The sequence below is a fragment of the Rhinichthys klamathensis genome, unplaced genomic scaffold, assembly GCF_029890125.1.
Source record: "Rhinichthys klamathensis goyatoka isolate OS25496 unplaced genomic scaffold, OSU_Roscu_1.1 h1tg000191l_1, whole genome shotgun sequence".
Lineage (NCBI taxonomy): Eukaryota > Metazoa > Chordata > Actinopteri > Cypriniformes > Leuciscidae > Rhinichthys > Rhinichthys klamathensis.
Window position 1 is genome coordinate 3,922,216 of NW_026606717.1, and position 12,208 is coordinate 3,934,423.

The 12,208-nt window shown below is 37.0% G+C and overlaps 1 protein-coding gene across 1 annotated transcript; it reads left to right on the plus strand.

Annotated features, from left to right (window-relative positions):
* The first annotated feature begins 9,650 nt into the window (after positions 1-9,650).
* Positions 9,651-10,660, plus strand: or6at1 (odorant receptor, family 6, subfamily AT, member 1). The gene has a single exon (XM_056262155.1). The coding sequence runs from the start codon at positions 9,654-9,656 to the stop codon at positions 10,614-10,616; it is 963 nt and encodes a 320-aa protein (XP_056118130.1). The 5' UTR covers positions 9,651-9,653; the 3' UTR covers positions 10,617-10,660.
* Positions 10,661-12,208: the final 1,548 nt, after the last annotated feature.

Consider the following 12,208-nt stretch of genomic DNA (forward strand, 5'->3'; position numbering starts at 1 on the left):
CAATCTTTGTTAATAGACTTTCATTCTGTTGGCAAGGCTTAAAAAGTTATTTTTTAAAAAGATTTTTTACCAGATCAGATTTTCTCAAGTTTGGCCTGTAAAGCAAATACTCGGTTTATTCCTGTTTTCTCCTCATGGATATTATAGAGCCAATTGGATAAATTATGCAGCTATAATTGTGTGGGTATGGATGTCAGAGTGTGATTTGTATGTATGTAGTAAAAAAAATTGTGTGTGGTTGTAATATTTGAAAGAGAGAAGCTTTGCTGGCATCTAATAGGGAAAATTTGGTACTGCACCCACAAACAACATCTTACTGAACGCTCATTTTTTTAGATATCAACCTAACATTTGGAACACAACTTGTTTACATAAATGGCTTTGATTTTCTCTAGCAGTTTTAGAGTTCAACACGTTTCATAAAATATATATTTTATATAAAATGTTCATAAATAACTTTTTTTTGTTTCACTTTTTGAACTTTTTTTTTTTTTTACAACAATAATCTGCCACGGGTCTTCTTTAAAATGAGACCAAACTTAAGTTTGACACAGACATTTTTGTCCTCTATGGACCTATGTGTAACTTATTTTAATTAATTTTTCCAAACCTATATGAATTTCTTTTTTCTGCTGAACACAAAGGAAAATATTTTGAAGAATGTGGGTAACCAAACAGTTGATGGGCCCCATTGACTTCCATAGTATGGAAGTCAAAGGGGTCCATCAACCATTTGGATACCGTCATTTTTCTAAATATGTTCTTTTGTGTTCAGCAGAAGAAATAAATTCACACAGGTTTGGAACAACGTGAGGGTGAATAAATTACAGAATTTTCAATTTTGGGTGAACTATCCCTTTAAGTATATTCTTTTAAAGTATATTATATCCATAAAGTATGCTAAAGTTTACTTCCTTTTCACAAGGGCAATCTGGACATACTAAGTCTCATTTGTTCTCATGTCATTGTATATTGTTGATGAATCCAGATTATTCTAAATGAGGGAGTGTGTGCCCAAAGTAATTCTCAATTAGTATAATACATGCCCAACCTGTCTTCATCTCTGCCCTTTCTCAAAATCAGCTGAACACAATAAACACCTTTTATATAGGCCTGGACTACTTGTGATCGGCTACTATTCTGAATAAATAGGTAAGATGTATTGCAGGTTCATTTAGTAATTAGTAATTACTACTAACAACTAATGTATATACTCATTTTAGCTTAACATATTCCAGCTTCAAAAGGCCAACAGGAATTATTTCTGTCTTTTTTTATCCTAAAATATAAATTTGGTTAGTGAATCAGACCCATTGTGTGCCAAACTGAAGAAAAAAATTGTGCATTTGAAGTCACAGAGGTCTGTGATTTTGGTACAGGACATTAAGTCCATGTTCAGTTAGGTCACAAAAATAAGAATCCTTGTATTTATGTGTTAATTTACTTTATTTATTGTATTGATATTAGGTAAATGAATACATGTTTTTAATTATCAACATTAAACTAATGTACCACATTATGTTTACTGACTTTAGAGAAAATAGAGCTTTGAAGCCAAAAGCCAAGCAAACAGCCAACCAAGTTTTTTTATTAGATGGATGCACTCTAGTCTTTACTGCTCTTTACTTTACAGCTAAAGTCTTCACTCTAAATAGTTTCGAGCAGGAATATCACAGCATTATGATTGCAATATTAAAAAGAGACACAAGAGGGAGATAATACATACAGTATATGGAAAGCTTATTGAAAGCTGTTGATTTATTTTTCCGTAAACAACATGGGGAAATGGAGATGCGAGCAGCATGACAAATGGAGCCAAATCCAGAGTAACACTGACTGTTTCATATATAGGACTATTACATAACGTTGGCTGTTACTGCATGTGAGCCATAGTACTGCCTGATTTGTGTGTGTGTGTATATATATATAAATAAACACACACACACACACACACACACACACATTTAAAATACTATATGCACTACTGTATGCACAATATCATTAAATGTTTAGATACAGTATTTAATTGTTTAGCTATGCTTAGCCAATGTCTTTGTGAAACAGAGGATGTTTATTGGGATATTTGAATAAATCAGAAAGCTAAAACTTTTTGTGATGTCTTATGAATGTGTAGTGGGCAAATTTCAACCCTCACACAGAGTGTAGATCCATCAAAAATCCTCATTAAATGATTTAATCTCATACTTCCACAGAAAAGGACTGAAATAAATGCTCATCACCTTCAATAATTAGTTACTGGTGAGATTTATGCAATTAACCCTTTCAGCCTATTTTAAATCCCATTTAAGGAGGCGATGTAGTTACTGAACTTCTAATAAGTTTGCAGTCAGAAATAATGGATTTGATATAAATCATCAAATCACAGCATTAAACATTCATTATTCCTTGCACCCCACCATCTAACCTTTTGCTCTGTGTGCTTTCCCAGCAATGGTAAGGTTAATTAGCTCTAGGCTTCAACAGACCTCAGGAGGGATGGTAGAGATATAAAAACTACATTCATCACACAAATTGAGGCTTATTGAACTTCTTCTTTGATTATAGAGCCTCCCTGAAACTTTCCAAATATCCATTAAGAATTTAAATTAACCCTATAATTCCTTTCAAACTGTTTTTACACTGCCATTCAAGTTTGGGGTCAGTAAGATTTTTTTTTTATTATTTGGAAGGAAATTAATAATTTTCTTCAGCAAGGATCCATGTTTCCCCCCAAATTAAACTCTATTCATCAAAGCATCCTGAAAAAAAGGATCATGGTTTCCACATAAGGCATAACTGTTCCCTTCAAGGGAACTTGTGAGCTGCGTCGGAAGTTACAACGGTATGGGAAGTGGGAACGCCTCTGCACAGTTTTAATTTTGACAGCAAATTTTTATTTAGTTTCAGTCATGGTCTTTTGACTAAAATGCCATTTAGTTTTAGTCATAGTTTAGTCATCTGAATTGTTTTAGTTTTAGTCTAGTTTTAGTCGACTAAAATGTAATGGGATTAGTTGAATTGTATTGAATCAATTAAGCATTTCTCAAAAATTTCCAAACGCATTATATACTCTTGGAGAAAACATTTATCAACCTGTTAATATGAATGATATTAAGGTTTGAACATGCAATACAGACACCGATTTAACTGCTGTGACATATATCATGTCTTTATTTATCTTAAAATGAAATAAAACCATTTCTCATAAAGAAACAAGAACATGGTCTTTTTAATTGATATATACATTTTTTTCAGAACACCTTGCATACAGCATTTTTCATTCTTTCAAGCAGACATATTTATTTGTATAAATTAAATATAGATGAATCTTTATTGAAGTTATTAAAGGGATAGTTCACCCAAAAATGATCCCATGAATTACTCACCCTCAAGCCATCCTAGGTGTATATGTCTATCTTCTTTCAGAATAACAGTTATATTAAAAAAATATCATTGCTCTTTCAAGATTTATAATGGTAGTGAATGGCGGTCCTAAATTTTGAAGTCCAAAAAAAGTGCATCCATCCATCATAAAAGTTTTGTTGGAAAAATGTATGGAACGTATGGAATACTTTTATGATGGATGGATGCACTTTTGACTTGAGCTCGGCGACTTCTAAGGGCCCCCCCCCTGCCTCGGGCCCTGGGTACTCGGTACCCCTTTTCCCCCCGCTACCACGCCCCTGGTCTATGGTGATCAGTGTTGGGCAAGTTACTTTTAAAAAGTAATTAGTTACAGTTACTAGTTACTTCTTCCAAAAAGTAACTAAATTAGTTACTCAGTTACAAATTTTAAAAGTAACTAGTTACTTAAGAAAGTAACTATTGCGTTACTTTCAAGTAAAATTAAATTTTAAATGCTCAAATGTGACCCCACCTCTACCCCTCTTTAACGGAACTTAAAATACATGTGCATGTTCAATTATTTATGATAAATCTGAATATTATAATGAAATTGACACTTAATACAATAGGTCTACATTATTAACAGAAACATTGTACACACATCTAAAAAAAAAAGTGTTGTTGTGGGACAAAGTGAGACTAGCCTCCAATCAAATGCCATGTATGTAGATATTATGTTTATATAGTGGATCAATGCAAATAACACAATAGATGTTTTGGAACTTTTGATATTTATTGCCCCTCAACAGGCCACAACTGGGCAAAATTAAATTAAGCTTGTTAAGCAATATACCAAAAAGACTGACTGTCTTGTGTTGTTCCTTGTGTGTCCTGTCCTGTCCGACTATGCGTTATGATGGGTCGTTCGCAATTCATGAGCGTTAGCCGTTAGTGATAAGGGGTCGTTCGCGAATGAGCGTTAGTGATGATGGATCGACTCGTTCGCGAATGAGCTTTTGATGGGTCGTTCGCGATTCGCGAATGAGCCGACTCTAAGAGCCATATCTCGCATATCTGAAGAGCCGACTCTATTTTTACAAATTTAGCCTATAGAAATTAAATAATTATGTAATAAAAATTGAAATATTATAGTCAAAGTCATTTAAAGAGCCGGCTCAGTGAGCTGAGTCAAAAGAGCCGAATGCCCATCACTACTATGCGTGCTTTTGAAGACCCGCCTAACTCTACCTCTGATTGTCTTACAATGACATTTTACTCTACCTCAGCCAATCGTCAGCATTTATGCGCTTGTCTCGTGCTCTGCCCACTAACCAAGGAAGAACAGTAAACAAAGTATTTGCCTCTCGCTCAGAGATCTAGTTGGTCCGTGAAACAATCCATTGTTAAAAGCGCTATATAAATGAAGATGACTTGACTTGACTTGACTCTGATGAAAAAAAAACAGCTTCATCAGTTATAGTAACGCGCCGCTTTTTTTGGCAGTAACGGTAACGGCGTTATTAAGATGAGAAGAGTAATCAATTAGATTACTCGTTACTGGAAAAAGTAATGCCGTTAGTAACTTCCCATTACTGATGGTGATTGTTTGTCCTGTAGGAAAGCATACATGTATATATTGGAAAATTTGTGAAATGACAAGCAAACAGCGTTTTAAATGTGTGTTCCTCCCTTCCCTTGCTACATTACGGATGGGGATACACACGATTTATGCGTCGTTTGTTCGGGGGTGGAGGATGCATGGTCATCTCTCGAGGGGGCTGACTGTTTTCACTTTGAGCAGTTCTGCTCCCGCCGGGTATTCTTCGAGAAGGCCGCCCAGGCACGCTGTCCTCGCAGTTCGGGTACCGCTGCTGCCGAGGCAGAGCGGCGACTTAGATCGTGGGGATTGCAGGTGGATCTAGTGGAGGGGTTGAAGGCGGGCTCTGCCTTTTCTCTGCTTTCACCCGCTAGATCCAGCACCTACTCTCAGGGGTCGGAAGCACGCTAAGAGGTTTCTTCCACCCTAAATGTGAAGGTCTGGCGCTGCAGCTGTCCAGCTCCGAGCTGTCCATCTGGCCATTGTACTGGAAGGCATGTCGACGGCTCCCTTTGAGGCCATTGAAACCATCACAGAGAAATGTTTAACTTTGAAAACTGGTTTTCTGCTGGCTATTTCATCTTAGGAGACCTTCAGGCACTGTCGATTGCCCCTTCTTATTTAGAGTTTGCACCTGGCATGGTGAAAGTGTTTCTACACCCTATACCAAGGTCCCTATTAATGTGGTGCAATCCATAGTGTCGCAGGCCTTTTGCCCTCCTTTCTTTTGGACGTTGAACCAGGAGAAGCTAAATTTGCTATGCCCTGTCAGGGCGTTGGATGCTTATGTCCACAGAGCTTCCCTGTGGCAAAAGTCTGATCAATTGTTTGTGTGCTTCGGGTCACCAAGCAAAGCATGAGCAAGTGGATAGTCAAGGCTATCTCTCTTGCATATGAGGCTTGAGGACAGCCTTCACCAATGGCTGTCAGAGCTCATTCAATTAGAAGTATGGCGGGTATCCCTACAAGAAGTTTGTGATGCGGTGGGCTGGTCCTCTCCACTTACATTTGTGAAATTTTACGACCTATTGGACACTGCACCGGGGTCCTGGGTGCTCCTAGGTTGTGCTCTGTAAGATTCACACCAGACAGGCACTTGTCAGTATGGCAGAGTGGGTATTAACCTTCACCTAAGTAACGTGATTTCCGACGCAGTGCGAGTTCCCTTGAAAGGGAACGTCTCAGGTTATGACTGTAACCATGGTCCCCTTAAAAGGGAACAAGATGCTGCGTTGCCCTGCCATACTTCCTACATGCCTGTGATCGACTTGTTCAGCCAATCAGGTCATGGGTTAGGTATCTTGTATTGAATACGGAAACGAATTCACGCAGAGGCGTTCCCATAGCATCGTAACTTCTGACGCAGCGTCTCGTTCCCCTTTCAGGGAACTATGGTTACAGTCATAACCTGAGACGTTTTCCACATTGAGAATGATAAGAAATGTTATTTGAACACCACATCAGCATATTAAGTCTGAAGGATGGCTGTTGAAAATTCAGCTTTGCCATTACAAAAAATATATAAAACCGAAAACAGTTACTTTAAAATGTAATAATATTTCATATTATTATTGTTTACAATATTTTTGATTAAATAAATGCAGCCTTGGTAAAGATAAGAGACTTTAAAAAAAAACATTAAATAATCTTACTGACCCCAAACCTTTGAATGGTGTATATCATATGACATTCCAGGAATGAACTTTTCTCATGAAGAATATGAATGTAATAGTTACGCAGGTATGCTAGCTAGGCTTTCAAGCTTTAATTCTAATGTAAATGCTATAGACTATAAGAGTTTCCTAATGACCAAGACTGCACTTTCTGGAGATTTGCCTGGGAAGCAGGAATCTGGCCTTGCAGTTTTGACTTGATTGCGGTGCCACAGTTCTTGCTGACTCAGGAGGAGCTTTGATTCAAGTAATCAAGAGTGCTCATGCGTGTCATGGCAGTATAGTTTGGAGGAAGGTCAGATAGAGGATCCTTCTCAAATAGGCAGTACAACTGACAGGTGTATTTACAATATGCCACTCAAAAGGCCAAACCTAGGGCGAAGTATAAATTACTGCTCATGTCTATTGTTCTACAGCACTTTCTTTCAAGTTCAGTAGCTAAGCACATAAGATTCACCTCCTTTTTCTTTAAAACATTCGACTTGCCATTATCCAAATTTTGTGGTAGCAGTGCTGCCAAATCAGCTAAATTTACTTAAATGGCAGTGGGCAGATTTATATAAAAAAAATTCTAAAGCGCATACATTCATTTAGTGAACTGTGTAATAGTGTAATAGTGTGCACTATAACACTATTACACAGTTCACTAAATGAATGTATGCGCTTTAGAATTTTTTTTATATAAATCTGCCCACTGCCATTTAAGTAAATTTAGCTTCTTCAACACAAGATGGCATCATATAGACATAGTAAATGTCCCCTTGGCCATTATTATTTACATCTGCCACACTAAAAATAAAAGGACTTGATCAAGATATAAATTAGGCCTGAAATTAAATGGGAATACAGTATATATATATATATATATATATATATATATATATATATATATACACACACACATACTGAACAAAATTATAAACGCAACACTTTTGTTTTTGCCCCCATTTTTCATGAGCTGAACTCAGTCAGTATCTGGTGTGACCACCATTTGCCTCACGCAGTGCAACACATCTCCTTCGCATAGAGTTGATCAGGTTATTGATTGTGGCCTGTGAAATGTTGGTCCACTCCTCTTCAATGGTTGTGCGAAGTTGCTGGATATTGGCAGGACTTGGAACACGCTGTCGTATACGCCGATCCAGAGCATCCCAAACATGCTCAATGGGTGACATGTCTGGTGAGTATGCTGGCCATGCAAGAACTGGGATGTTTTCAGCTTCCAGGAATTGTGTACAGATCCTTGCAACATGGGGCCGTGCATTATCATGCTGCAACATGAGGAGATGGTCGTGGATGAATGGCACAACAATGGGCCTCAGGATCTCGTCACAGTATCACAGTATGCATTCAAAATGCCATCAATAAAATGCACCTATGTTCGTTGGCCATAACATACGCCTGCCCATACCATTACCCCACCGCCACCATGGGCCACTCGATCCACAGCGTTGACATCAGCAAACCGCTCACCCGCACGATGCCATACACGCTGTCTGCCATCTGCCCTGTACAGTGAAAACCGGGATTCATCCGTGGAGAGAACACCTCTCCAAAGTGCCAGACGCCATAGAATGTGAGCATTTGCCCACTCAAGTCGGTTTCGATTACGAACTGCAGTCAGGTCGAGACCCCGATGAGGACGACAAGCATGCAGATGAGCTTTAGAGTGGCCTTTTATTGTGGCCAGCCTAAGGCACACCTGTGCAATAATCATGCTGTCTAATGTGAGGTGGATGGATTATCTCGGCAAAGGAGAAGTGCTCATAACACATATTTAGACAGATTTGTGAATAATATTTGAGAGAAATAGGCATTTTGTGTACATAAAAAAAGTCTTAAACCTTTGAGTTCAGCTCATGAAAAATGGGGGCAAAAACAAAAGTGTTGCGTTTATAATTTTGTTCAGTGTATATAATGTAACCTTATAATATATATCCTTAGTGCTTGTCTGGTATCCCAAAAGCTGCACAACTGCATCGATTGCACATGGTAGTTTTAAGCAAAGTACAGTTTTGTTGTTTCAAGCATTTTTTTCTTTAAAAGAAGTAAAATAAGACTGCTCAAAGAGCTTTATTGATAACAGGGAATACCTTAACCACCACCATATACAGTCTATTCAATATATATATATATATATATATATTAGCCATTAATTGTAATAATCCATTAATAACTGGCTTAAAACCATTTTTGGGGTGAATACTTACTTGCTTGCCTAAGACTTTTGCACAGTACTCTGTGTGTGTGTGTGTGTGTGTGTGTGTGTGTGTTTATATAAGCTTCCTTTATATTATTTACATATATCTTTAAAACATTTCCAGCTTATAATAATGATAATAATAATATGTTCTGAATATAGTCATGAATCCAACAAAACAAAACTATCATTAGCTCTTAATGATGCACCATGAGAGTTGTTGCCAAGGATATAAAATGCACAACATCATGCATTCAATGGAAATTGGTCCCCCCCCCCCAAGGTGTGTTTTTCCTCCTTGAAAATGACCGCATTTAAAGCCCCTTCGGTGTTTAATGTTTGTCACATAGGAAGATGCCAGAGTGACAACACTGACCCATGCTGACTATCAACTGTTAAAGACTCTCTATAGTACTCTAAAGTGTATAGTAATTTCTACATTTCACTCAATATTTTATTGTAAGGTTGGTTCAATTTCTCTACACATCCAGAAATTGTATTTTTTTATATATCATTTATTTTTTAATGCAGTAAAAAATCTGAACGTTGAAGGCATAATGTTATTTTAGCAATATATAATATCATAATATTTACTATATACTATGATTTATTCATAGAACTAGTAAACAGTGTATTGTAAAAGGATTCTCTCTCATTTTTAATGTGGGTGCATATACTTTAAAGACCACATCATTTTCAAGATATAGCATAAAACTGTAGATAATGAGGAATCCCCAACACACAGCATAAGTTGCATATTTTTGTTTTTGTTTTGTTTTACTGTTATTTTCTACATATAGTATTTCCTTGACAAGGTCAGGATCTGCATGTCACCACAATGAACACCAGCGGGCCTGTGGAATATTTCATCCTCGATGGACTAAAGGACAGATACGTGCTGCCCATTTTCTTCACTGTCTATGTTTCTGTTCTGTGTGGAAACAGCATGATCATTTACCTTGTTAGAACCGACCCCAAGCTCAACACTCCTATGTATTTTTTCCTTCATAATTTGTCCTTTACTGATATTGTGTACACGTCAGTGACCATTCCCAAAATGCTGTCAGTGTTCCTGACTGAGGTCAAGACCATTTCCAAAACAGGATGCTTTGTACAGATGTACTTTTTTCTCTCATTTGGAGTGACAGGGCGCGCTTTGCTGACTGTGATGGCGTTTGACCGGTACGTAGCAATCTGTAACCCCCTGCGGTACACGACTATCATGACCAGGCGGCTCTGTATTCTATTGATATTTGCTGCTTGGGGTTTTGGGTTCGTTTTGGTGCTGCCCCCAGCTATTTGGGCGACTCTGCTGCCTTACTGCGGGCCTAATATTGTTAGGCACATGTTCTGCGATCACTCCTCAGTAGTGATCCTTGCCTGTGTAGACACCACCAGGAATGGCATTTTGTCCTTAACAAACGCACTCATTGCACTTCTCAGTACATTTCTTTTCATCTTAATTACGTATGTCTGTATTGGCAAAGCTATGAGAAAAATGAGCAAGGCACAGCAGCTCAAAGTTGCGGGCACTTGTGTGTCCCACCTGACAGTGGTGTGCATCTCGTATGTTTCAGCCGCCTTTGTGTATATCTCATATCGAGTAGCTAAATTTGACCCAGATGTTCGTATAGTCATCGCTGTGCTGTACTCTGTGCTCACACCCCTGCTGAACCCCATCATTTACAGCTTGAGGAATAAAGAACTGCAAAATGCAATGAAGAGAGCGTTTTGTAAATGCACTATTGCTTCTAAAACCTCCAGAAAAACAGTTCCTTCTGTTGCTTACAATCTGCATTAATTCTGCTGTTCATTGTGAAAATAATTCAATTTAATCTGTTAAAAAGTATGAATATGTGTGGAACAAGCTAGATTCAAGTTACAATGTATGAGACTGAAGCAACCTGGTTATTGTGCATTTAAAACTTGATTATTATTACAGAAATCTCATTGTTGTTTCATTTATGTATATACCATTAAGTTTCTTAGTTTGTTTGCGTTAAATCTGTGTAATCCACATGGATGAAATGCAAATAAAATACTAAATTTAGGCTTAAATTCTTTTGTTGTTAAATTAAAAATGACAAATAAAAAATAATATAAACTGAATAATACTTTGAATTAATTCTAATTAGGCAGATACTATACAATATGATATTTTTCAACTTCTGAAAACAAAACTGGACATTTCTTTCACTCCATTGTATTTTCAGTAGTGTGATAAATCAACAGACCTATTTGTGGTGATATAATAAATTGTTTGATTGCTTTTGTTTACATTTAGGATATTGTATTTTTATCCATTACTCCAATCATAAAAATTGTCAAAGTGATTTCAGATTAGAATGTCTAATATGTTTTAGGATTGTTAAAACTGTATGCTTCATTTGGAATTTTGCTGCAATAAAGTAATGTTTATGTCATGAGGAAATGTTACATTTAAAAATATACCATTTAATAGAATCGCAGTTCCATTTTTATTTCAAATAATCTTTGAATATCACTGAGGTGGTTTTAACTGTGGACAGTGACAAGAACAAGAATGTTATAAGTGAGTTGATAGCTATACGCTGATTTCACGCAGCCGCCATTTTGAAATCGCTCCGGTGGGAAGAAAACCGGAAGTGTCGCCTTTAATCATAGGAGAGTCGCGAATGCGATGGTGTATTGTTGTGTTTAATGTTGAAATTAGTTATTCTAAAAATGTACATACATTTCTTTCATGCTTTAGACTATATACAGTGAAATTCATTTATAAATAAAATTATTTTTTTATATATAATTCAGAACGTAAAAAAAGAAGCAGGAACGAACTATATGTGACCCCGCCTGTGAACCCCCGGCTAAAGTCGCAGAATCTAATTATGAGTAAAAGAGCGTCAAAGTAGTCATAGCCATAAAAATGAAAAAAAAAAAAATAGGTCATGTGTGTTTATTGCTGTAAATGATAGATTATTCCAAGGGCTTTGAGATGCAATACTCAAATTTTCCTTTATAACATGATAAATACTAAAATTAATGATTTTATTGACACTACGTTATACTTTTGCGAAAAAAAAAAAAAACGGACGCGGGCTTCCTAAACATTGATTTCAATCGTCTCTGGGTTTATTTTTCGGCGCAACAACACCTGCTGATTCTTATATCATTCAGTTCAGGGACTTCTTTTCTACTTATTTTCTATTAGAAATAGTAAACAGACCTTAATATCAATCCGCACGAGAGGCAATCAGGTCAACACAATAGTGATGGGAAGTTCGGTTCTTTTCCGCGAACCGGTTCTTTCGGACAGTTCGTTTCAATGAACCGGTTCAAAAAACCGGTTCACCAGTTCTTTTACGTCCTCGCGTAATGACGTCAATTATATCATCCCGGCGGATAAAAATACTTTAA